This window comes from Arvicola amphibius, chromosome 6 (assembly GCF_903992535.2).
Source record: "Arvicola amphibius chromosome 6, mArvAmp1.2, whole genome shotgun sequence".
NCBI lineage: Eukaryota > Metazoa > Chordata > Mammalia > Rodentia > Cricetidae > Arvicola > Arvicola amphibius.
In genome coordinates, this window is record NC_052052.2 from 27,369,816 (window position 1) to 27,395,841 (window position 26,026).

Consider the following 26,026-nt stretch of genomic DNA (forward strand, 5'->3'; position numbering starts at 1 on the left):
GTACAGCATTATCCCACAGCACATTCACTTCACACAGTGGCCGACAAACCATCTACAGCTCCAGGGACCTGCTGCCCTCTTCTGGCCTCAACTGGCCCAGGCCTGCCTGAACTGTAATACTTCCTGTAACTTTCTTCCATCTCTATGCCCAGGGCCCAGCATAAGACTCCAGGCTAACGGTGGGTACGGTGGCACACAACTATAGCCCTGACATTTGAGAGGCCGAGGAAAGATCGTTAGGGCATTGTGGCTAGTTTGTAATCCCAGTCCTGGGGAAACAGAGAGGAGGATCCCTGGCTCACTGGCCAGGCCACACAGTTTAGTTGGTAAACTCAAGGCCAATGAGAGACTGTCTCAAAGGGGGAGGATGGTGTTCCTGAGGATGACACCCTAGTCTTCACACACATTCACATGCATGCGCGCGCGCACACACACACACTCACACACACACAAACATGCATAAAAAAAGATAGTAACACATTCACAAATGTCAGATAGTCTGTCTGGTACAGTTTTGCTGGCTTATTTGCAGATGTTCCACTATCCACAAAGGCAACAAGAATGAGTTTGTATCAGGGTTTTTGTTTCTAAATTTGTGATGAACAGTGAAGGTATATAGATCAAAATATCTAGGGTGGGTTTTGCATTATACTTTTCTGTTGTTTAAATTTTTTTCTATTTTCCCTTTAATTAAAAACAAAAGCATGTAGTAAGAAGAACAAAGCCACTTTTTAATATGTACCCACACTCTGTGTCAGGTCCTGTGCATGCCAGCCTTGCCTTCTACAAGAGGGAAGCTGGGACCCCAAGGCAAGAGGCCAGAGGGTGACTGAGGCTCTGACCTATGACTCAAGGCTGCTTCTAAGATTATTTCCTGTCACTGTGTGTGATGGCTAATCTTGGCCACAGCTGGAATCAACTAACACCCAAGCAACTGGGCATGCCTGGGAGGGATTTTCTTGACTGGATCATTTAAGGTGGGGGGGGGGGAAGACCCACCCTAAATCTGGATCATTTGAGGCGGGAAGACCCATCCCAAGGCTGAACCACACTTTCTGTCCACATAAACGCATAAGGAAGCAGCTTTTGCTTCAGGCTTACTGCCCTCACTCTAGTCCCAGTCTCTCCATATATTCTTCCATTCCATCAGCTGTTCCTTTAGAGAGCCCTAGAACACTACGATAAACACTGACACATGCAACTGAAAGGAGAAAGGGTTTATTAGGCTCGTAATCTGAGGGGACAGTACATCACTGCAGGGAAGTCAAGGTGGCAAGCACCTGAAGCAGCTGGTCACATGACACCCACGGTCAAGAGCAATGGCTTAGTGCATGCCTGCTGGTGCTCAGCCTGCTCTCTCTCTCATGTGATCTAGGGCCCAGCCCATGAAATGATGCCACCCACATTCGGGATGGCTCTTCTCACCTCAATTAAGAAAATCCTGCAGGCCTGCCTGCAGGCCAACCAAATCTAGAACATTCCTCATTGAGACTCCTTTCCCAGGTGACTATATGTGTCAAACGAACAATTAAAACTAACGATCACAGCTGGCGCGTATTCTCCTACCTGGCCAGTCACTCCAAACCCAGAAGAATGTAGCCAATGAAAGGTCACATGAGACTCAAGCCTGGCAACTGGGGAGTCACTATTCTCAGCTAACATCTTTCCCTTTTCTGAGACAGAGTCTCGTTATGTAGCCTTGGTTGGTCTGGAGCTATGTGTACTCCAGGATGATCTCAAAATCACAGAGATGGCCTCTCTAGGGGCAGGTGGGATAGTCCTGGCCCTCAGCTACTTTTAACAGCAACAGGGACCTCTCAAGGACAAAGCATTCAGAACTGCTCACGTGGCACTGTCTCCCCCTGGTGGCTAGTTTTGGAAATGAAAACTGGTTTGATGTACTGTAAAGGGGTAAACATTTTAAATGCTCCCTTTCCTTCAGTTCCTCCCTTCTTTGGGTGTGCAAGAGATTTGAATCCAGGGTCTTCATGTTGCCCACCCCAACACACACACTGCTGCTGCCCTGCACTCCCAGACCCACTCAGATCTTTAAACCACTGAGGACTCAGACTATACATAACCAGGACCTGAGCAGCTAAAGTACTTCAGCTGACGCAGAGGCAGCCATGGATCTTCATCTCCTGGTTCTTTCTTTCCATGCCGCTTCAAGCCTAACGATGGAGATGGACACTGTTTATCAGTGCTGCCTTTCCTTTTTCCTCTGGCCCTATCCACTTCCCAGAGCTGCAGTGCAGTGGCCATGGACCCTTGGCCATGGCCTAGCACGGAGAAGCCGTAGGGACCTCTACCGTCGGCACTGGTATTTTGGAGGCGTTGGCTGAAGCGCTGATGCTCACTTCGAGACAGCCGAAGGCGGCAACAGCAGCCCTCAGCTGCGAGGCTCCACATCTCCAGTCACTGTGCAGCTTCCTGGCTCCTCCAGGAAGAAGGAGACACTCACCAAGATATCTAGAACAGGAAACGGGGTACACAACATCAGGCTTAAGGCCCCGAAGCACAGCAGGGGTGTCTCTAACATCCCCACGGGTCAAGCCGCAGGGAAAGGAAGGCAGCATGGGAGCTAATGGAAACCAGTACCTGGCACAAAGCTTTGGCATTCGTCTTCTGAAATTTGGTCCCAGGCTTTAGGCAGTGCTTGGATGCTGGCCAAGTCTCCCCAGTGGATGGAGGAGAGGAGGTACTTTCTCTTCAGGTACCTTCCCAGAAGTTAAGGACGGCTCAAAAAATAAAAAATAGAAAAGGAAACCTGCTGGGGAGAAGAGTAGGAAGCTAGAGTGGGAGCACAGCCATTGGTCCACCTTCCCGGGTGGGCGGGGCTTATCATGCACCTGTACTAGCATAGCTTGATGCTAAGAGGACACAGACCTCACAGGCTGAGGATGGACCAGACAGAAAAGCAAAGTGACCTGAAAGATATAACTCAGGGGCAGTTCTGGTCAGCTGTAGTGGCCCATGCCTTAATCCTAGCACTCAGGAACAGAGGCAGACGGACCTTGTAAGTTGAAGGCCAGCCTGGTCTACAGATCTAGTTCCAGGGCCAAACAGAGAACCCAAAATGTAGTGAAAAACAAAACACCTCAGTGGCAGTTCAGATGAACACACCCCGGGCAGAAACAGAACCAAAAGCATGGGGCAGAGGAAGCATGGTGTCCTGGCACACTTGGCTGGAGTAAAAGGTAGTTGAAAGGTGACTTGAGCCAGAATAAAGGCAGCAATGGAGGACAAGGCGGGGATTCTGAGCCTTCCCCAGCGTAACAGAAGAGCTGACAACCTCTGGATGAACACAACTAGATCTCCTGAAGATGACAGTCTGGTCCTTAACCACAGGCAGCTCAAAGAGAGAATCTGGAGACAGAAGAAAGCCTGTCGGGAGAGGATATAGGATTACGAGTCTGTGTCCCGGGGCTGGCAAGATGGCTCACTGGGGAAAGATGTTTGCTGAAATCTGATGACCTGAACTTCATCCGGGGAGTTACATGGTGGAAGGAGAGAACCAATTCTGCCAAGTTATCCTCTGACCTCTACATGAATGTTGGTCAGCATGGCCTTGGCCAGACTATTCTGCTTAAAACCTTCTTAGAACATTCATCTCAGAATAAGAGCCAAAACCTTCAAGATCTTTCTCAAAAACCAAGGCCCTCTCGTCACTATCCTCATGCCCTGCCCTCACCACACAGGCCTCACAGCTATTTCCTAAAAGTACCAGGCGTACTCCCACCCAGCCCTTTCTAGTCGATGTACCCTCTGCCTGGACTATTCTACTCCCATATACCTACATCACTCATTCCTTCACTCTTTCAAATCTTGACTTAAATGTCATAACCATCACTGCCTCCTGGGTTCCTGCCCTGACATTGTTAAAATCACAACCCCAAGCTGGGCTAAACACACCTTTAATCCTAGCACACGGGAGGCAGAAGCAGGCAGATCTCCGAGACAGAGGCCAGGACAGCCAGGACTACACAGAGAAACCCTGTCTTGAAAATCAAAACCAACAAACCAATCCCAGCCCCCCTTTCCTACCAGCTGCTCCTGCTCTATTCTTAGCTCTTGCCATCGGACACTATATCCTTGCCCTCTCTCACGCCTGCCCCTCAGCACTCACGGCAGGGCCTAGCAGGTGAACTGTAAGGAATGCCTATGAAGAACCAAATGCAGGAAGCAGCCAAGTCTGAGCACTGACAGAGAACTGCGCAAACTGTACAGCCCGCTGACCTTGTGCAACCCGAGCCAGCAAAGGCTTCTAGGAGCAGCTCCGGGTGGCCTGGACCACACTCAAGGATATGAGCTTCGATAATGTCTGTTGATGTCTTGCAGCCACTCCAACATGTCAGCCACAGAGGGGCTCACAACCGAGGGCCGCAGGACAGCGTCCATGTCAAGCGCAGCCGAGTGTTGCTCATAGGTCTGAAACACCCGCTCCACATGGCTGCTGACGGTGTCACGAACCCTGAGGAGGGTGGCTCTGTGGGGAAAATGAGATGTCAGGCGGTGTCACAGAAAAGGGAGGAGGTAAGGCTTATCTACCCATTCCTGGCATCTGGAGGTTTTTAGAGAGCACCCAAACCCTCAGACACGCTCAGGACACCCAGTGCCACTTTGCAAATTCTTTTTAATTAAGTATGGGGAAGGGTGCACACATGCCACAGCACATGTGTGGAGGTCAGGGAACTACTTCGTGGTGTCCATTCTGTCCTTCCACCTTTTTGTGGGCTCAAGGGACCGAACGCAGGTCATCAGATTAGCATAGCAAGTACGTTCGCCCAGTGAGCCATCTTGACTGCCCTCTTTTGGACAGTTCTTGAATGGCAATGTGGGCTGGGGTGCAGAGACCGGGGCGGAAAGTGAGGTCTTTCCCCTGAGCATAAAGTCTCCTTTGCTCACTGTGTCTCCACAGAACAGGACTACATATACAGCAAACACAGAGTCATTGTATCAGTGAATGGTCATTAGAAAGATAAATACGACCATGTGTACAAAGAGGCAGTGGTGGTTGCATCAAATGCCTTTAATCCCAGCACTGGGGAGGAAGAAGCAGGCCGATCTCTGTGAGTTTGAGGCCAGCATAGTCCACAAGAGTAAATTCCAGGACAGTCAGGACTACTTCTAGGCGGGGATGGGGGTGGGGTAGACAGGACACAAGGACCCAAAAAGAGGAAAAAAGAAAGGGTGCTGGGATGAACATTCTGCACCACCAGCTGCTTCGGTTATTATGCTAATGTAGACTCCCAGGATTCCATCACCAAGACAAAGGCTGTAACTTCTCAAAGGATTCCCTAGCCCAGATCTCTGGCTCTAAAAAGCCAGACAGAGTTACAGTGTAAAAAAAACAAGAAACAATCCAAAACCCACAAGTCTATGAGCCTAGCTTATAGACGGTGACCAACAGCAATAAACAGAAAACAAAGTATCAGTGTAACACTTGGGCTGTGCTTGGGGGGGGGGGCTGTTGCAGTTATACATGTATCCATCTGTGTCAGCTACACATGTATCCATCTGTGTGCAGAACGGGGTGGTGCTGAAGAGCCCCAGCTTAAGTAGCAGGCACACTTCAGAATCCCAGCTCTGTTCCTCACTGGCTGTGTGATCAGGACAATTGGTTTGACGGAAAGTATGAACAGGGTTAGCCCTGAGGTGTATAAGGTAATGCACATAAAACCCTTAGTTCTGGCACATACTAGCCCTAAAATATACCAAAGACAACTTCAGAAGAAGGCTACACTCTCTCCAGTCCCCTTCTTTTCTGCTTTTGTAATTTCTTTTGTTTATTTAGTTGGTTTAGGGTTACTTATTTTTATTTTATTCATTTATTTGTATTTATTTTTTATTTATTTTTTGAGACAGGGTTTCTCTGTGAGCTCTGGTCTCAAGCTCAGAGATCTGCCTGCCTCTGCCTCCTGACTGCTCAGATTAAAGACATGTGCCACCACACCTGACCTGCTTTTCTTTCTTTCTTTCTTTCTTTTTTTTTTTTTTTTTTTTTGAGATAAGGTCTACAATGTAGCTTAGGTTGGCCTTAAACTCAACGATCCTTCAACCTTAGTCCCCTGAATGACCACTCCCACCTTGCTTTAGTAACTTTTGTACGCCCACCCTGACTGGGATGCCACAAAGCTTTAAGATCTTTCCGTCAAGAAAAGGGGGCCATGGAGTCTCTTACAGCCTGTCAGCTAGCTTGTCCAGGGCAATGTCGCCAGCCTCCAGTTGCTTGCGCCTCAGCCGCTCCTGTAAATCCGGGAAGGGACGAAGGGCAGGCACATCCTCGAAGCGCACGTTCTGTGCAGCCTGCAGCTGCTCTGCCAGGTTGCTGAGAGAGGACAGGAGAGGCGAGCAGTCCTGCAGAGTGCTCTGCCATAGGCCCTGCTGCTGCTCCACCACGGGGAAGCACTTCCTCAGGACCTCCTGCATGGCCAGCAAAGGCTGGTCTTGAGCCATCTTCTGGGAAGACAAAACCAAGAGTCAGGGTACCAGAAGGAGAGGGTGGGTAAAGGGGAGTCACATCTCACCTCCTAAGAAGGCCAGCTTTTGGTCTTCAAATAGTCCTAAGGCAATGCAGAAAGGTGGGGAGGTGTTGGGGGACGTGAAAAAGAACATGGGCTCCCATCCTGGAAGCAGGTTGATGGCTCTGGTCAACAACAAAGTGAGAATTCCAGCAGTACAGTTATCAGCTGCTTAAGGCCTTCCTCCCCGCCCAGCTGTAAACCTTCAATCTTCTAGAAATCCCACTCCTGAAAAGTATGCGTACCCCTGGTACAACCATAGCAGCTCCTGGTTTCACCTTTTAGCTTATAATATCGTCCAAGGCATCTCGGAAGCCACCTCACTTCCTTCTCTTATCAAAGAGAAGACAGAGAAGGGAATAACAAGGGTTTTTTATTGTTGTTGTTAGAAACCTTCTTGAGATGTATCTAGAAAGCCACCAAAGTAGTATACATGATTAATGTTAAAAGACAATCCATTTCTGACTCTCCCTTAGAAGCCCACACCCACTTGGATATTTCTTGTTTTCTGAGATTCTTGGAGCAGCTGGCAAGTGTCTTTTATTTTCTCTCTAGGTGCCTCTCTCTTAACCCTTGGGCTTAAGCCTGTATTAAAAAGAACTTTAGGCTGGGCATTGTGGCATGCAACTTTAATCCTAGCACTGAGGAGACAAGAGATAGGCAGATCTCTGAGTTCGAGGCAACCTGGTCTACAAAGAGAGTTCCAGGCCAGCCAGTGTTACACGGTGAGTCCCTACTCAACTGTGTGTGTGTGTGTGTGTGTGTGTGTGTGTGAGAGAGAGAGAGAGAGAGAGAGAGAGAGAGAGAGAGAGAGAGAGAGAGACTCTGCTTCATAAATGAACTGGCTAGACCGGAATCCTTTTTATTGTCAAAGTCACCGACTGAGCTGTAGTCCCTAAAAGCTCTGGGGAACGCCTCATGCTCCTAAGGGTGGGAGGGTGAAGCTAAGTCTCTGTCTTGTCACCGCTGACACTCAAGAGTGGAGGGTCTGGCGGTCCCTCTTACCAGCTCTCTCCGGGAAGGACTCTTGCTTCTCACCTCAGGAAGGGGGGTCCTGGAAGTCTTCAGAAGAGGTTTCTTCAGAACAGGGAAATCTTCTGCCTTAGACTGCGAGTCCCTGGAGCCTGGCTCTCTTCGAAGAGGCGTCTGGAGCCAGAGTCTCGTCTCCTCTCTTTGAGCTTGCCAGTCGTGTCCCTAAACCAGCAGGAAAACCTAAATCCTGGCTAGTCAAAGCTGAGTGGACACCCAGAGCCACACTGCGATTGGCACTGTTTGCACATGCTCAAACGCAAACCCTACAGTCTAATTCCACTTAGGGCAATTCGGAAGTCGCGAAAAGAAGGCGTAGGCCGCAATGACTTCTGGGCATTGAAGTCCTCTATGAGAATTGGTGTAGGGGCGGAGAAGCAGCTTTGTTGTGATTGGGCGTTGTGAGAAGCGTCCCAAGACGGCGACTTGTTATTGGCCGTCCTGTATTCGTTGAGTTTAAATTGGGTGGCGGTTAGCGGAGGAGCTGCGAGGTTTCCTGTGTCTGTGTTTCTGGGCCTTCAATTACGGCACCCGCAGACTTCTGGGTTCCCAGCCTCCAACGACTGAACTCCAGCCGCTCCGCGGTCGCGCACGTCCTCTTTCCCCGTCTCAGCCGCCGAACCCGGCTGCTCGGTCCTTCGCTTGTCGCAGCCCTCACCCCGGCGCCATGGCTCCCAGGAAGGGCTGCAGCCGCCGCTCCAAGACCAACGCGCTGCGGAGCCGCAAGCTCGCCTCCTTCCTGAAGGACTTCGACCGCGAAGGTAAGGAGCGGATTCGCGACCCTCGCGAATTTCGGGCGGGTTGGAGCGCGGTGGCGACGGCTTTGCCCTCTTGTTGACAACGGGAATCCGTCGGCTTTGACCTCTTTGCAGTGCTAGTTCGAACCAAGCAAATCGAGTCCGACAGACAGAACCTCCTCAAGGAGGTGGAAAACTTATACAACATCGAGATCCTTCGGCTCCCCAAGGCTCTGCGCGAGATGAACTGGCTCGACTACTTTGGTAAGAGCGGCTAGCATCTTCCCGGTAGCTGACTAGTGCTTGTCTTGAAAGCTTTCTGCAGCTACTCGTTCTTAATGAGGCCTACCATAACCACCCGTGGGAAATTGCCGGCTGTCATGACTTATAATCGAATGGCAGGGCCCTAGAAAGGGAGCTGACTTGAAGTACCCCTCAGATGAGCATTCTTACTAGGATAGCGCTCCTCACGTTCACAGCCGAGTGGGAAAAAGCATTAGCAGACATATGTCAGAGGCAGGTAGGATGATGGTGGCCTTAAGGGAGAGAAGAGACCACGCCTTCAAGTCCGGAGGCTCTCGGGGATGGGGGGAGGGTGTTGCACACTGACCTAGTCTAAGCTAGCCTACTTGCCAATAGGCAAGGACGCGGGGCACTAGGCCTTACAGAGGAGGGAGAGTTGGAAGGCCAAGGCACAGCATTTTCTCTCTCTCTCTCTCTCTCTCTCTCTCTCTCTCTCTCTCTCTCTCTCTCTCTCTCTCTCTGTCCAAGGAGAGGGTTGGGGAGACACACCCATATTTAGGGGAGGGGGAGTTGTGATCTAAATCCACCCTATCGTTCAGTCTCACCCGGGAATGTCATCCAGCCCATGGGTAGGCAAACCTTTTCTCTTAATAGGCCAGGTAACAAATATTTTAGATTTCTGGAACTGGATTTCTGTTATAGTTCCAAAGGAGTCATGATGAATTTTATTTCTGGGCACACGGAATGTCAATTTCACATAATTTTCACATGTCAGGAAATACTTGTGTATACTCAGACTTTTGAAAATGAATGAATAAATTGAGAAAAAAATGATTTGGTTTTGTCAAAGCTCAATTAGAACAGTATCCTCAAAACAGCTCTTTCGTATGGAAATTGCCAGTTTAAAAATGAGCAAGTCACTTGTGAACTGCAAAGACAGGAGTGTTTTTCTGACCAGAGAAAAATCCCACCCCATTCCCACCACTTGTTAGACTTCAGTGCAACGTGGAGGCATTGTTCTCTCTCATCCCTTAGGTGGCTGTCACTTGCTCCCTTTTCCTCAACACTGATAGCTGCCGGTGTGTCTCTTTCTTCCTGCGCAGAAGTGCGTGTTTTTTTACTCACAGGAGCCGTGATTCCTCTGATATGCCGTATTAACCCACGTGCTCATTCATTTCTACAAAGTTAAACATTAGTCACTATACTGGGTACTAAAGATGCAGTAAGGAATAAAGCAGACACTGTCTCCACACTAGAAGCTTATAGGTTAGTGGAGATGGGTCTTTTAAAAATTCATATAGAGCTGGGTGATGGTGCCATATGCCTGGTCTACAGAGTGAGCTCCAGGACAGCCAGGGCTACACAGAGAAACCTGTCTGGGGGGTGGGGGGGGGGGAGAATTATATAGAATTAGAATTTTAAATACTACAAAAAAGATGGGAGTAGTAACCAGTAAGTGCAAATTAATCATAACAGTAAGCCAGTTTGGGTTTTGATTTTGAGACAGGGTCCCTTTGTGGCCCTGGCTGTCATGGACCTCTCTTAGATAAACCAAAGTCGCCTTGAACACACTTGAGATCTACCTGCCTCTGACTCCCGAGTTCTGGTATTCAGGGCGTGTGCCACCATGCCAGACAGTAGACCACCCGTTTTAGCATGATAAGGTTAGGATACAGAGAGAGACTTTACTCAGGCTCACATATTTAGAGGCAGAGTCTATTTGGACCCCTGGCGCATTCTGTTTATAAGGTCCAAGATCTTAACTTTATACATAGGAAGGATTCAGGAGGATTTCTAATAAGAGGAGCTAACCTAAGTTCTCATTCTACATCTGGATCTAACAAAGATCTTTTTAGTCTGACATTTACTGTGCCAGGTTCTTACTAGGACCAAAGGATATCATCTCTGGAATCCAGTTCAGACAGGAGTAGACAACTAAATAGCTTTAGTAGCTTTTGAGTAACTTGCTATGCTATGTACGTGTGTGTTTACACTTTGAAGCAGTCTATTATAGTAGAAAAATTAACGGTTTGGGTGTGGCATTTGAGCTGAGCTTTAAAGAATGAGTAGGAATTTGTAGGTACAGAGAAGTACTAAGCTGAAGAAGTGCTTTGTATCAAAGCACTGGGTGGTGGGGACAGCTGCACATTTGGGGAACAACAGGAACTCTGAGGACACAATGGAGAATAACTACAGCAGTGAGGGTCAAACTGGAAGAAAGATTGTGGAAGGCAGTGCTAGACCCAAGACTTCACCAATCAATTTGAGAAAGATAATGGATAGTACTGGGAAAGACAATTCGTCATTCAGACCTAATAGTAACTAAATATGATGTTCTTTTTCAAGCCCTTGGAGGAAACAAACAGGCCCTGGAAGAGGCAGCAACAGTAAGTGAACCATATTGTTTTTGAGTTGGTTAGTTTGTAAGTTTAATCCTGTCATAAAAATCCAGCTATTGGATGTGTACTATAGAAAAGGTTTCCTCAGGACATTGTTTGTGTCAACTGAAAAAATATAGTTGTGCCAAGATACTGCATACGTGAAGTCCAAATAGATATCAGTCCTTAAAATGAGTGTGCTGTGTGCCACCCCTGCCCCCTGCATTTGTGAGTTCCTCATCTTGGGTTGCAACCAACCATGGGTCAGAAATATTCAAAAAAATAGATTGCATCCACACTGAATATGTACATACTTATTCTCTTAAGTCCACAGCATAGAAACTGCCTATATAGAATTTACCTGGTGTTAAGTGTTTTGATTTGTTTAGAGAGAGTTTGAAATATATAGCACTTGTTTACATTATATGCGAATACTATTCCATTTTCTTTGCATTTTGATTTCCTGAAACAGTCTCACCCAGACTGGCCTAGAACTCATGATCCTCTTGCCGACCTCTCCAGCCCCTTCTCCCTGACCCCTTAAAATGTCATAAGCCTACAGAAATAAAGACTATTATATCGGAATATTTGGCCTTTTAAGCTGCGCAGCTCCATGGTTACAATGGTGAGATTCCTTTGCTAGTCACAGCAAGCGCCCTTCAACCTCCCCGAGTTTGTGTCAATGAAGTGATATACGGAAAAATCCTCAGACAGCGCTGGGTGGGGTTCTGTTTGCCTCAGGTTGGAGCTCAGAGCTCCTCCTGTGCAAGGAAGGGCTAAAAGTCAGCTGATAGCCATGACCAACAGTCAGTCTGTCACACCTCTACCTCCATACACCCTCACTCAGGGTTTGAGAGCTGGGGGGGCACAGCAGAAGGGTATGGGAGTCATGGCCTGTCCCCAACACCTTGCCATGACATCTGGTAGGAAAGTTTGTGTTTTTCTCTTCCTTCTGAAAGATGAATAATGTTAGTTTATGAAATAAACTGGTAACAGATTAGTTTATAAACATGGATAAACAGATTAACATGGAGTTTGTGGGCAGTGGGAAGGGTATGGCTTAGAGTAAGGTCTTAAAAATAGGGCCTTGGGATCGTTGGAGGGAAAGGTAATGCAAACTGTGAGGGATGGAGAAATATCCCAAGGAGAGCAAAGATTGTCCTGTTACACAAGCAGTGAGGATGGATTTGTCAATCCTAAATCATCAAAGGAATTTGGTCCATTTTGACAGCTTCCTTGTGGTCCTTTACCCTGAAGTTTGTAGGGGAAGTGGAGAGCATTAGAGCTTAAGTTTCTTTAACTCTTTTAGACTCAGCTGAGTGTGGTGATGCACGTCCTCAATCCCAGTTATTGGGAGGCAGTGGCAGGGGAATCTCTGACTTCAAAGCCAGCCTGGTCTACAGAGCGAGTTCCAGGACAGCCAGGACTACACAGAAAAATCCTTTCTCGGGGAAGAAAATGTATTATGCTGTGCCCTAGCCTAAGAGACTGGGAAACAGAGATTGTTCTCATGCCACACTGTTGAAGACTCAGTCACTTCCAGGCACAGCCCTTTCCTTATCTTCTCCTACCAAAAGTGATTTAGTTCTATTGGACAGAGTTGGGAACTAGTCCAGCATTGGCCTTCACAGAGTCTCTAGGCATGATAAAATCATATCTAAGCAGTACGTACACACTGTGTTCTTGTAAGAAAGTTTATATAGTTTGTATGAGTTCATCAAAATTGGACTCATGGATTGAAAGAATCCAGTGACTGAAGGGTTCAGTCTTCACTGAGTAGCGGATGTCCATTAGCTTCAGAAATTAAAGATAATTAGGAGCACGTTGTTGAAGTGTTTGGGGATATGTGCTATAGAAGGGTGGAGACAAGCAAATCAAACAGAAGCCATACAGCAGCCTTAGTCCACGTTCTCTTGTTATAATGAGTCCCATGACTCATCTCACTCAGCCCCTGCAGAGACCCAGATCTAATGTTTCAAAACATTCCAGCTGAATCGTTCTCATTAGCTAATATGTCTCATTTTAAATTAGTCAGATGCGCAGAACTGCAAATAAACCTTCTAATGCAGTGTGGGAGATCCAACACTACCACACCAAATTGAAGGAATTCCGGTTTAGCTTTGATTTGAAATCCAGGGGAGAAATGATAGTTTGGCCCCAAAGCTCCTAGCTAGGTTTATTGGTGCTCTCAAAACCACTGTGTGTTCAGGCTTACCTGGAACATGTGATCCTCTTGCTTCAGCATCTCGAACACTGCAGTTACAGATTGGTGAGTCCCTAAGAAGACTGTGACAATGACTTATCACAAGAACACCAAGCAGAGTAAGCAGGGTAAAATATACAAATGTCAAAGTTCACGGGGAGCCAAGCAGGCATGGTGGCACACGCTTTTAATCCAAGTACTCAGGAGGCAGAAGTAGAGCTAACCTGGCCTACATATTGAGTTCTAGGACAGTCAAGGCTACATAGAGTGACCCCGATTTAACAAAACCAAACCAGAGGAAGCCAGGTATAAATGACCAGGAGTCCCCTTCCAGTGGAGATGCAGAACGAGCTAAAATCAATGTAGGTGAACTGTTTTCTTAGCAGAAACAGTCACTCAAGGCTCCATATAGATTTTTACAAGAGCTAGTCACTTGGGCATCCTCTGCCTAGCAGAGAAACGTAGGTGATAACGTGTAAGCTATATTTAGGTGCACTAAGTTTAAGCACAGAGAGCTATTGTTAGCAGGAATGAGGAATCCTGAATTCCTTGTTCTCAGAAGCCAGCAAGGTCCAACCTCACGGTCAGGCCTGCAGTGGTAACTCTTGCACTGTGTCCACAGTCTGCCACTAGTAGTGAGTTCAGAGCCTGCCAGCCGTTACTAGAGATGGTAGAAAGTTGACAGGAATTCTAGGCATCACTAATCTGTTAGAGAAGTGTTCCTGCTGAGCGTAGACAGCCTCAGACTTCTCCTGATGACTTCCGCACTCCCTGCCAGTCCGTCTATCAATCCCGTGTCAGTCATGCTTCATGGGACTTTAGTGTCCCCTGAAGAAAGGACTCACTATGAACCCAGTCTCTTGGCTGTGTAGGAAGACCCTGTCTCAAACAAACCAGTACCACCAATATGCAAGTAAAACTGAAAAAGTGTATGTATGTGCACACACACATAAACATACATACATGTATATATGAACACAACCAAATCTATAAACTTCCTTTAAATAACCCTAATCCTAATCAGAAACAATAAATTAACCCTGTCATTCCTCAAGAGACAAGAAAACAGAACAAGGGAAGAACACATAGCCAGAAGCAAGTTTTTGGCAAGGTGTTGGATCTTGAGTTGTGTGGTAGGTTTATAATTAGTTTGTACCTTAATTGATTGTTTCTGGCTGTTTGTCACAGACTGATGTAGACATCACAGAAATAAACAAGTTAACAGCTGAAGCTATTAAGACACCTTTGAAATCTGTCAAAAGTGAGTACTTTTCTTTTGTATAATTTTATTTGTATATGTTTATGGTTTGTGTGTGTATGTGTGTAGAGGCAGAAGCTGACATTGGGTGTTTGTCACTTTATTGAACTCAGAGCTTGCCTCTTCAGCGAGTCTAGCTGGCCAGCTTGCCACATGCCTGGTCTCCACCCCAGAGGGCTGGCGTTACAGGTGGCCTTTTCCCTGGGTTCTGGCTGTCTAAACTCCCTTCCTCACGTGTGCATGGCAAGCCCGTTATACACTGACCATCTCCTAAGACCTTTGGTGGTCTGAGTCAGAGCCTCTGCAGAACACAAAAGGGCCTGGAACTGGCTAGCCTCTTACCTCAGTGCTAGAATTAGAGGCATGTGCCAGCATGCCTGGTGTGAGTGCATTTCCAAGCTCCTCGTGGAGCACAGAGTTGAGATCCAGGGGGCTTTGTTGGCTACTCAGACCAGGCCTCGTCGGTGTGCCTCTCTCTGCCAAAACTATCTGGATAAAAATGTGATTTGTGAAAGGTGGTGGTTCCTGCTTTAATCCCAGCACTTGGGAGGCAGAGACAGGTGGAGCTCTTGACTTCGGTGTCTACATAGAGAGTTCAGGACAGCCAAGGCTACACAGACAAACCCTGTTTTGAAAAGCCAAAATAAATACATACATACATACGTATATACATACATACATACATACATACATACATAAATAGATACATAAATGATAGATAGATAGATAGATAGATGGAAAAGAAGTGGGGTGGGGTGGGGGAGCTGTGCTGGAAGCCAGGCCTCGGTGTCTGCTTCCTTTCTCCAGAAGTGTTTCTCCCTGGCATCATCAGTAGAACTGAAGAGAATTGGATGGGGGGGGGGGGGGGGGGGGGGGGGGGTGGAACCGGGACGACATTTCGTTAGCGTTTAAATGCTTGTGGCTCCATTTAATGACCTCTCTGCCTGTGCAGTCATCTCAAATGCTTACCCATACTGCAGGACTGTTGTGACCTGTATTCATTTGCAGATGGGGTGGTGTGTACCTGTAGGACAACTTACAGTAGCAAGTACCCACTGAATCATCTTAACAGCTCAGAAGCAGTTCTTTGGGAAGCTAGGATATAACTAATGAACGTGGAATCGGATTGGGTGAATTAAGGTGTAGAACTTTTTTTAAAAAAAGAACTGGAGCCGGGCGGTGGTGGCGCACGCCTTTAATCCCAGCACTTGGGAGGCAGGGGCAGGCGGATCTCTGTGAGTTCGAGGCCAGCCTGGTCTACAAGAGCTAGGTCCAGGACAGGCTCTAAAAAAGCTGCAGAGGAACCCTGTCTCGAAAAACCAAAAAAAAAAAAAAGAACTGGACCACATGCCACTGTCACTGTTTAGTGGCAGCTTGATGCATCCTATACTGGTGAGGGGCAGACCTTCCCATGTCCTGGATGTGCAGGCTGTTCTCCAGAGGGGCGTTTGACACTCCAGAGCAGAACTATTGCTAATTCTGACAGAGCTTCCATCACACCTGCCTTGTAGAGTGAAGAAAGTGTCAGGTGTTTGCCCCTGCATACAGGATGGGAGCAGGCTAGAGTTCCTGGCCCCATGTTCAGTCTGCTAGGTCCCTCTATAATATCTTTTTGTTGGTTGGTTGGTTTGGGTGTTTTGTTTTGTTTTAGAACGGGATTTGTCTACACAGCCCTGGCTTGTCCTGAAATTGGCAGAGACCTGCCTGCCCCTGCCTCGTGAGTACTAGGATAACAATTATATTTTTAATTGTTATAATGGGAAAACTCACGCCACAAGAATGGGAAGCCCGACTTCCTCTGTCCGGCGGGAAGCGAGAGAGTGTTCACCTGGTCCCTCTCTGTTTTTCTTCCTGGGCTCCAGGTAGCCATGCCTTAACTAAGTGTAATTAGTTAACAGAGCTTCCCTATCACACCACACCCAGCCTCCGCTGTCATTTCTTTAGATAATAGCACTTTACTTTGAGCTCCCTAAATTGTGTTTACTTGATGGCTAGCAGGTGGGACTGAACACACCAGGCCTGTCATCAACCAGCAGTTAATACGTGTCCTTATAACCCTTTGACCTTTCAGCTTCAGCTAAAGGGAAGCTATTAAAAGCAAAAAAAAAAAAAAAAAAAGGCAGGACAGTGGCCTTTAATCCCAGCACTTGGGAAGCAGAGGCAGGTGGCTCTGTGAGTTCAAGGCCAGCCTGGTCTAAAGAATGAGTTCAGGACACTCAGGGCTACACAGAGAAATCCTGTCTCGGGAAACACACAGAGGAAGGGAGGAAGGAAAGAAGGGAAAAAGAGAGAAAGGGGCTGGAGAGATGGCTCAGCTGTTAAGGGCACTGGCTGCTCTTACAGAGGATCTGAGTTCAATTCCCAATACCCACATGACAGCTCACAACTGTCTGTGATCCAGCTCAAAATGATTTAACAACCTCATATAGACATAAATGCAGGCAAAACATCAATGCACATAAAATAAAAATCATGAAAAGGAAGTAAAAGAAGAAAAAAATCAGTCTTGGTAGCACACACCCACCATCCCAGTACTGGGAGGTGGAGGTGAGGGGGTCAGTAGGTCAAGTTCAGCTACAACGTGAGTATGAGTCCAACCTAGGCTACTTGAGACCCTTTCTTAGAAAACACATTTATGTGTCAAGATCATGGCTAATAATAAAGGCTATAGTGGTTGAACCTTATTTCCCCACCACTATGACTGAATACCTGAATTTTCTCTATGTAACCCCTGCTCGGGATTTTCTAGCTCCTAGCTTGTATTTATTTAGCAAAACTTGGTGGTGATAATTTGTTTTGTTGTGGGTTTTTTTTGGGGGGGGGAGGTGGGGAGGGAGGGTTCGAGACAGGGTTTCTCAGTAGCTATGGAGCCAGTCCTGGAACTCACTCTGTAGACTAAGTTGGCCTCGAACTCACAGAGATCATCTGCTTCTGCCTCCTGAGTACTGAGATTAAAGGTGTGCGCCACCACCGCCTGGCCTGTTTTTTAAGATTTTTTTTTTATTTGTGTGTTTGAGTGTTTTGCCTGCATATATAGGTGTATATCACATGCATGCTTGGTGCCTGAGGAAGTGAGAGGAGAGCATCAGATACGCTGGAACTGGAGTTACAGATGGCTGTGAGCTGAGCTGCCACTTTAGTGCTGGGAACCGAGTTTGAGTCCTGTGCAAGAGCAACAAGTGCTCTTAGCGTTGAGCCGTCTCTCCAGCCCCCAGGAAATCTTTTTAAAAGCGTTTTTAAACAAAGGAAAACAATTAATGGTTAAAACAAACAAGAAAGCCAATATGTAATGCTACTGTAGAGCCAGCCTAGCATTCTGGTTAAGATAGGCTTGAGCCAAAACTGATGGCATGCACCTGTAATCCCAGCGCTTGGGAGATTCAAGCATGAGAATTCCAAGCCTGAGGCCGGCTTGGGTTATATAGTGATTTTGAAGCCTGCCTAGGATATGTAACAAGACCCTATCTCAAAAACAAAAGAAAAGAAAAAAAAGAAAAAGAAAGAAAACAAATAATTGTCAAAAAAACACATTAGTCTGAGACTGCTGCTGCCTCTTACTAGTTCACCTGGCTTTAATGAAGAGTCACCAGTTTCTGTATCTATAAGTCTTCGCTCGACAAGGTTATAAGACATGGAGCACGTACTCTATAGGAATGGGTGTGGAAGATTGTTGCTTCTCTGTCCTTGAACCCTAGAATTGTGCCTGTAGTTGTTACTTGTAGAATGAATGAACAGGAGGCCAACTGGACAGTAGGAAACACAAGTTATAAAAACTACTAGTTATAGCCAGGCGGTGGCAGCACACGCCTTTAATCCCAGCACTCAGGGCACAGAGGCAGATGGATCTCTATGAGTTCGAGGCCAGCCTGCTCTACAGAGTGAGTTCCAGGATAGCCAAGGCTACAGAGAAAGAAACCCTGTCTCAAAAACACAACCCGCCTCCCCATAAAAACAAAAGCTACTAGTTATGGTATTTGTAATGATCTTAGAAAGAACAAGGAGTACAGGGATGTTTGTTTTTTGTTTTTCGAGACAAGGTTTCTCTGTGTAACAGCCCTAGAATGGATGATTCCAGTGGAAACAGCAAATTCTCATACTTAAGGGGCTCTTACGTGGAAGGCAGAGCTATGGAATCCCCTGATCCATACAGGTTCTGGCAGAAGTAACCCTAAAACTGTTTGTTACAGAGCGGAAGGTGATCCGGGTGGATGAAGTGATAGTGGAGGAAGAAGAAGAAGAAGAAGAAAGCCAAAAGAATCTTCGGTCTGCAAGAGTAAGCTGACAGCGATTATACAAGTGCAGAAGGATGTGGGACAAGGCTGGAGGGATGATGGTTTGGCTGCTCTTGCAGAGGGCCCTAATGCCTGTCGTGGCTCTCTTCTGTATGTAACTTCAAGGGAGCTGACATCTTCTTCTGGCCTCCACGGCCCCCAGGCACGCGTGTAGCACACATACATACATTCAGGCACAATACCTGTACAAAATTAATTTTTTTAAATGTGGAATATATTGTTACTCTGGCAGAGTTCAAAACTGGAAGACTGCACTTTACATGTCAGAGAGCTCGTCACTGGAGATACAAGTGTAAAGTGGAGACCAGATAATGAGTGACCCAATATACCAAGCCTGAGTTTCCATTCTGTCAGTTAGGCAATAGTAAGAGCTGTCAATATTTCAAAACTATTCAGAATAAATGGAAGAGGGAAAAGGAAGGAAGGGACATAGTCAGGACAGCCTGAAGTAAATGCCTATTAACAAAAAAGTGGGGATGATTCTGGGGTGAGTTTATAAAGGAAAAGTGAGCTTGGTTGGCCTAAGAAAGGAGCTAGAGGTGTAAATGCTTTCTAGACTAGACAGCTGTCCAGTGACTGAGGACCCCTGAGAAGGCAGAGCCGCTAGTTAAGGTTCTCAGGAGCACCGTCAGTTGCCTGCCCTGCTGAGTTAAGTAGTTTTCAGGCTGTTGAGGCAAGGCGGGATCTCAGCCTAGAGCCCAGCCTGCTTGAGAGATGAGACAGAGACACTGTGACTCCTGAGTCTTTAGACTAGGGATCATCCAGGTGGGAAGACTGCTGGAGAGCAAGCAGGTGGGGGAACTGCTGGTGGCACTAGAGGGGAAAACTCCCACGGGTGTCCAGGAAGAGAGACAGTGGGGTCAAGTATGAGAGGCCACAGAGAGAATGGGACTCTGTCAGGCACTCCCAGGACTCTGGAAGGTGAGGACACAGGAGTCCCTGGATTGGGCACATGAGGTGCCCTGAGTAATGGCCATAATGGTACTTTAAGGAAAGTAATGGGAGTAAGCCCACCTGACCAGCCAGTTAGTGAGCTCCAGGTTCAATGAGCGAGCCTTTCTCAAACAATAAGGGGAGGAGCACTAGAGGAAAACACCCAGCATCCATCTCACCTCCACATGTACACTCATGTCTGAGAGTGTGTGTGTGTGTGTGTGTGTGTGTGTGTGTGTGTGTGTATACATACAAGATTTCCCTTTAATCTTAGCCCACATCTTCTATTTCAAAGTCCTTAAATTCTGCATATTGTAATTACTGAATTCTCTACAGTGGCCCTTGTGTATTTGGTCTGGGTTTTGAGACAGTCTCACTGTGTAGCCCAGGTTGGCCTTGAACTCACTGTCCTCCTGCCTCAGCCTTCCAGTGCTGGGATTCCCAGCATTGTGCCACTGTGCTCAACTGCAATGGTTCTTCCTATGTGGAGTTTTCCTTTCAAAAGCCAGTTCTCCTTCCCCTCTGTTTTTATCTTTCTTCTCTCCTTTGCTAGGCTCTGTGTGACTTCAGGTTTGTTTGATTGTCCCTTCAGGTCAAAAGATGCCCTCCATCTAAGAAGAGAACTCAGTCCACACAAAGAAGGAGCAAAAGGTGATGATTCCCTGAGACAGATGTGCTGGTTGTTTTTGTTGGAGAACTCCATTTAGTGTGGCAGAAGTAGACGCAGAGAGAGCTCTAGGGAATGAAGGGATAGCAGCTGGAGCTACCTGATGTGGGCACTGGGAATTTGGGTCATAGAATTGCCTACCCAACTCCAGCAGGCCATGTCCTGGCAAAGACATTAGCCAACCTCCCAGAGAGAACCAGTTACTTTCATGGTCCACAGGCTCTTCCATCCATCTTGGAAGTCTTGTGCTGCCACAGGCTATTGGATTCAGTCTGTCTGCACCTCTCTGTGTGGTCTTGTGGAAGTTCTTTACTATGAGGAGCTTCTGTGGCTGTAAATAGATACGAATAGTGCTCCCCTCCCAGGCAACTCAGAGAGTCCCAGAGCGTGGTGGGTGTGGGCAGCATCTGACATGACCATTTGCCTCTATGGCTGCTGCCATCCTTGCACCGTGACTTGACGCCCCCCCTTCTCCCCTCCCCTCCCGTGGCTGTTTCTTCCCTGCAGGTTAAGCCATGATTTTGTGACGCCAGCTATGAGCAGGCTGGAGCCATCTTTGGTGAAACCAACCCCAGGCATGACACCTAGGTTTGATTCCAGGTGAGTACCGAGAGCAGCCCTGGCGTATAAGTGATGCTCCTGAATCTTTGGGCTGAACTTCCCACCAGCGGCCCCTCCCCTGACCCTAATGATGGGGAGCAAGCACTGGTCTTTCATAGCTAGAAGGCCTGTGCTTTTAACCTTCTGACTCTGGTCGGATGGTTTTGGAAGCTGAGTAGTTGCTTATCCCTATATTCTTGGAAAGTTACTGTGAAGGCCAAGGGGTGGTAAGATGGTAGGGTGGTAGCAGGCGCTCTTAGATGTGAGGACGGTGAGTACTCCAAGGGAGGAAGCTCACAGTCAGAGCTGTGTTCCAGGCTGCTTGGGTGTACTGCGTGCTCCTGCTGCTCTCGTGTGGACAGAAATAAGGAAGCAGAGCAGTAACTTCAGGGAGTAGAACAAGGAGGAGTTATCTCAGATGAGGAAGACTTCTCACTGTTTTATTAATTTTGATTTTTCAAGGCAAGGTTTCTGTGTAGCCCTGTCTGTCCTGGAACTAGCTCTGTAGACCAGATTGACGTAGAACTCATAGAGATCTGCCTGCTTTTTCTGGGATTAAAGGCGTGTGCCACCACCGCCTGCCAGCTTTCCATTTTAATTCCTGCTCCGCTGTTTCCAGTCACATCTACTTAACGTCATTGGAAGAAAAACATATCGGGGTTCTGGGTAGAGGAGGATGGTCTCGGGGATTAGTGAGATGTACTGGAGTCACCATCCTTTGACCTTGGAGAGTGCCTCGGGATGGAAGCACTTAGCCACCCCTAGAAGCACAGGAACTGGTGTGGTTCTGGTTCTGTGGATGGGTGGGTGATGGGCACCCGTACGGAGCTTTGGCCTTCTGTTTGCATGGGTATAAGTTGACTTTTGCTGGATGTATGTTTGATAATTGCAGCCTCCTTTCTCCAGCTGTGTTTAGTCATTACAGCCTGAGAAATGTTTTCCCTAAATTTAGAATTTGCCTTCTTAGAAACGTGTGATTTGAAAACTACAGCTTGAGACCAGATGGGGTTGGAAGAGTTTGTTGTGAGGGTGTCATTATTCAGTCTGCCAAGCTACCTTCACAGAGTTTTCCAACTTTTAGGGTTTTCAAGACCCCAGGCCTGCGCACTCCAGCAGCCAGGGAGCAGATTTACAACATCTCCATCAACGGCAGCCCTCTCGCTGACAGCAAAGAGATCTCCCTCACCGTGCCTGTGGGGGGTGGTGCAGTAAGTAGCCCTGGGAAGCCAGGCCCCAGTATGCTGCACAGCAAAGCCTCTCTTTTTCTAGTTGTGTCCCCACACCTGCTTCAGTGGGTGGGTCCTAGTCACCACACCGCCTCAGCACTCGGAACCCGGTGCTCTCTCTCAGGGTCGGGGCCCAGCTGGGAGGACCTGTGCCCAGCCCTGGGTTCCATCTGTCCCTCAGCTGTCTTCTGCTGCCCTTGAGAAGCAGCTCAGTGGTGCAGTGGGTGTGGAATGCTGCCGTCTGTGGTGTGGACAGTAAGGGCACAGCAGGGGTCTGGAGACATCATGAAACATGCTGGCCCGGCTTCTCGGTGCTGCAGGGAGCAGTTGCCAGCCTGCATGAGGGGAGGGCAACTGAGTGCAGATTTGATCTGTGTGGCATTGTACTTGTGTAACCCAGCCAGTGGTCCGCTGACAGCATTAACTGTGCCATTGTCCCTGAGTCTTTTAACACACTGGTACCACCCACCTACACTGTCATTTCTCCATCCGAGCTGTCTTCTGTCACCACATGCAGAATATTAAGGGGACCTTGAATACACTGGCTGCTGGTAGAGCTTCCAGTCTAGAACATGCCATCTGACCCTTTCTCCCTCCATACAGAGCTTGCGGTTATTGGCCAGTGACTTGCAGAGGGTTGATATTGCTCAGCTGAATCCAGAGGCCCTAGGGAACATTAAGAAGCTCTCGGTGAGTCCTGGGTTTGTCTGCATGTGGAGGAGCTTGCCCTTGACACTGGCCTTTGTGGGACTTGGCAGAGCACAGCCCAGCTCTCTTGATTGTTCCACTGTCGACACTGTTCCCTTTTCTGTCTTGGTTTAAATTCTCAGAGGACTAGCCTGCCTACAGCCCAGTCAGCCATGGTTGGCTGTGGGTGGGAGCTTGGGGTACAGGCATGTCTGCTGGAGGCCCATCTTGTGTACATCAGGAGTGGAACAAGCCCTGAGCTAAGATCCTGAATAAGGACTAAGGTGTCATAGACGCCTGTGACAGTCATTCCCCAGCATCAATGTACTTCACTGTCTCACTTAAGAAATGAGTCTCCCATTAGTCTCTGATCAGTTTACAGTACAAATAAAGAACAGAAGGAAGAGTCACTCGGATCTAGGCCTGGGAAGCTGGAGGGCCGGCTCGGTGATCAGGAGCGCTTGCTCTTGCAGAGGGCCCAAGTTGCCTCCCAGCAAACATGGCAGTTCACAGCCACCTGCAACTCCAGTTCCTGGGGATCTAGTGCTCTCTTCTGCCTCTGTAGACACTAGACACATTCACACACAGAAAAATAAAAATAAATCAGTCTTTAAAAGCAATCCTTGCTTGGGTAGACTAAGAGCTGACTGGACTGGCATGCAAGGCATGTCTTAAAATGATCTCTCTCCTCTTCAGACCCGCCTTGCCCAGATCTGCAGCAGCATACGGACCGGCAAATGAGAAGATGCCAGAGCAGCACAGGTGGCAGCAGGATTGTGGTGGTAGAACACGCACATCTGTCCTCTTCCCCTCATCCTATGGGGTGCTGGATGTCGGGTTTCACCTGCTGACCGTGGAGTGGTGCTTTCTGTCTATCTCTGTTTATCAAAGGCCATGTGTTGGTTTGACAGCTCCATGTCTTGCTGCACACCTCTACTTGGATAGGGAACACAAGCCTAGTTGAAGGCTTGGTGTGCCTGGTGCGGAGTGGCTGAGCCGTCTGTGGTTCATGGTCCCACCAAGTCTGTAGACTGGTTGGAGCATTGTCCTGGAGCGCTTACCTGAGGGCCTGTGTGCCTTGTGCCCAGGGCGGGGCAGACCATGCAGAGCAGCGGGTCCTGTGCTCCCTGCCAGTGCAGGTGCCCAGCGCTCTCTGTTAGTCTGTTGCTAATTCAGCCGTCTATAGGCGGAGGTGTTTCAAGTTTTCTCTTCTACTGCTGGGGCTCTTGTACATGTTGTTTCTGAGCAGTGGCATTTCAGCTGATTTGTCCTACTGAGAGATTGCTGTTTTCAATAAATGTTGGTTTGCTTTGGTTTTTAAATCAGTCCTCAGCCTGCCTGTTGTCTCCAGCTGTGCCACACTCACTCGAGTGGTTTGGGAGCTGTGGCTCCTGGAGTGGGCAGCCCTGGACAGCTGCCTTCTCAGGAGTGTGGAAACCTTTCCTATGGGCATAAGCACTGACCTCCAAAAGGGACTCCAGGATCCAGGGCAGTGGTAGCTCAGGCCAGCTGTGTTCCCCCCTCTGTGTCTCAGGAGCTAAGGAGGATAAGCTGAGAGACAGCACAGTAAACCAGTGTGGGGCTTGGCCAAGAGGGACAGGGCACCCACTGTCATCCTGGGCTCAGGCAGGGCTCTGCCTTCCTTCAGCTCTCCACAGTGGTGCTGCATGGATGCTGGTGGCAGAGGACTCTGGGAGAGAACTGGAGTCATCGCTGGGCTTGCTGGGTGTGCACTTTTTAAGAGAAGCCGCCTCTGGTCAGTGGTAGAATTTGGAAGAGAGAAGTAACAGCCTAGATTAACCACATCTGAGGCTTCCAGCTGGCCCTTCCATCTCTCAGTGTTGAGCCTACCTTCAGGGATTGAGTGGAATTGCACACTGGCCAGAGCCAGCTCTACTGTGGTGGCCTCCATTTCCAGCCCTGGCAGAATAGACTCAATTGAACAAAATGCAGAGTACACAGTAGGTTTCAGCCACACTAGTCCCTCCTCCTAAGGAAGACAGTTCCCCCATCTCAGTGTTTCAAAGAATAGGCTGGATGATGTGAAACAAATTGCATCCTCAATGTTTGTCTTAGTTTAGCAGTAATTTTTGCTTTTCTGGTTTTATTTTTATGTATATGAGTGCTTTGCCTATGTTATATGTCTGTGTGCCACATGTGTGCAGTGCCCTCAGGTGCCTTGAGACCGGAATTACAGATAGTTGTGAGCCACCATGTGGGTGCTGGAAATTGGACTCTGGTCCTTTGGGAGAGCAACCAGTGCTCTTAATTGCTAAGTCATCTCTCCAGTCCCCTGAATGACATATTTTTAAAAGTAGGAAGATACCACAAAGACTGCTAGCCTCCAGAAATAAGGCATGGCAGCCTAGACCAGTCGATCAGAGGTGAGACATGGCTTTCTAGTTCAAAGCAGCCCCAGAGGTGACATTTTCCCCGACCTACTTCATCCCTCTGGATAGTTTGTACCAGAGCTGCTCCGGGTGAAAGGGCAGATGCACCATGGTGTCCTCCCTCAAGACCCCAGAGAACTAATAAAGAGAAGGTTCCTCCGACTCCTCCGGAGGCCCTGGGATTTTGAGGATCCCCTTGCTGGACAGATATGCATGTCTTGCCTTGAGACTAGGTCACCCTGTGAAGTAGTTCATAAGTGAGAGAGGGCATCAAAGCATTGTTCTTTGAAAGCCAGAAGCAAATGTTCTCTCAAGGTAATTAAAGGCCCATCTCGAATAAGTAGGGAATCCTATTCCACACAGGGCTTCCAGCTTCAAGGTGTTCCCAGGATCCTTGAAAAGCAAAGCAAATTTCTGTCACAATGTCCACCTTCTAAATCTGCCCACCTTTTTACACACTGATGGTTGTTGACTAAAAGTCAGTGTAACACACTCTCAAGGAATATAATTTACTAGGTGTGGTAGTACCTACCTATAATTCCAGAATGTGAGGGATGAAGGCAGGGGGATCAACCCCTGCACTATCTTATCAAATGTGTGCAGCCCATGCTCAATGCCTACAATTCCTCATGTGACATTATAATACCAAGAACCGTCAGAATGGAGGCATAGACTCACTGTGGACACACCCCAAATGAACTGCAAAGGTCATTTGGGCAAACCTCATCCTGACTGCAGAGAATTCAAACTGGAGTACAAGACCCACCTGGGGGTTGGGGAGGATATTCACAATTCAGGAGCAAGCTTGGTCTGGGTTCTAGGTTTTCTTTTAAAAAAAAAAAAAAGATTTATGTGCATTGGT

The 26,026-nt window shown here is 47.9% G+C and overlaps 2 protein-coding genes across 5 annotated transcripts; one reads left to right on the forward strand and one right to left on the reverse strand.

Annotated features, from left to right (window-relative positions):
• Window positions 1–1,202: 1,202 nt before the first annotated feature.
• C6H1orf109 (chromosome 6 C1orf109 homolog) lies at window positions 1,203–7,825 on the reverse strand. 4 transcript variants are annotated; one of them, XM_038333661.1, is made up of 5 exons: window positions 7,560–7,825; window positions 6,182–6,456; window positions 4,307–4,486; window positions 2,599–2,717; window positions 1,203–2,469 (listed from the first exon to the last, which is right to left on the reverse strand). In XM_038333661.1, the coding sequence occupies exons 2-5, from the start codon at window positions 6,454–6,456 to the stop codon at window positions 2,390–2,392; spliced, it is 654 nt and encodes a 217-aa protein (XP_038189589.1). In that variant the 5' UTR covers window positions 7,560–7,825; the 3' UTR covers window positions 1,203–2,389. The 4 variants fall into 4 exon arrangements, with proteins under 4 accessions (XP_038189589.1, XP_038189587.1, XP_038189588.1 ...); XM_038333659.1 differs by having other exon boundaries at window positions 6,182–6,459; XM_038333660.1 differs by having other exon boundaries at window positions 7,527–7,825.
• Window positions 7,826–8,033: 208 nt separating this feature from the next.
• Window positions 8,034–24,063, forward strand: Cdca8 (cell division cycle associated 8). The gene is made up of 10 exons (XM_038334717.1): window positions 8,034–8,311; window positions 8,423–8,551; window positions 10,877–10,917; window positions 14,300–14,372; window positions 18,557–18,642; window positions 20,187–20,245; window positions 20,769–20,861; window positions 21,943–22,069; window positions 22,691–22,777; window positions 23,471–24,063. The coding sequence occupies exons 1-10, from the start codon at window positions 8,218–8,220 to the stop codon at window positions 23,513–23,515; spliced, it is 834 nt and encodes a 277-aa protein (XP_038190645.1). The 5' UTR covers window positions 8,034–8,217; the 3' UTR covers window positions 23,516–24,063.
• Window positions 24,064–26,026: the final 1,963 nt, after the last annotated feature.

What these genes read in the sequence shown, in the direction of transcription:
- Cdca8 (XM_038334717.1), top strand. Translation starts at nt 8,218, where the DNA reads ATGGCTCCCAGGAAGGGCTGCAGCCGCCGCTCCAAGACCAACGCGCTG. An exon ending in GAACTGGCTCGACTACTTTG is followed by an intron (nt 8,552 to 10,876) that starts GTAAGAGCGGCT and finishes TTCTTTTTCAAG; the next exon opens with CCCTTGGAGGAAACAAACAG. An exon ending in ACCTTTGAAATCTGTCAAAA is followed by an intron (nt 14,373 to 18,556) that starts GTGAGTACTTTT and finishes TGTTTGTTACAG; the next exon opens with AGCGGAAGGTGATCCGGGTG.
- C6H1orf109 (XM_038333661.1), bottom strand. Translation starts at nt 6,456, where the DNA reads ATGGCTCAAGACCAGCCTTTGCTGGCCATGCAGGAGGTCCTGAGGAAG. An exon ending in GACAAGCTAGCTGACAGGCT is followed by an intron (nt 4,487 to 6,181) that starts GTAAGAGACTCC and finishes TTTTCCCCACAG; the next exon opens with AGCCACCCTCCTCAGGGTTC. An exon ending in ATGCCAAAGCTTTGTGCCAG is followed by an intron (nt 2,470 to 2,598) that starts GTACTGGTTTCC and finishes TTCCTGTTCTAG; the next exon opens with ATATCTTGGTGAGTGTCTCC.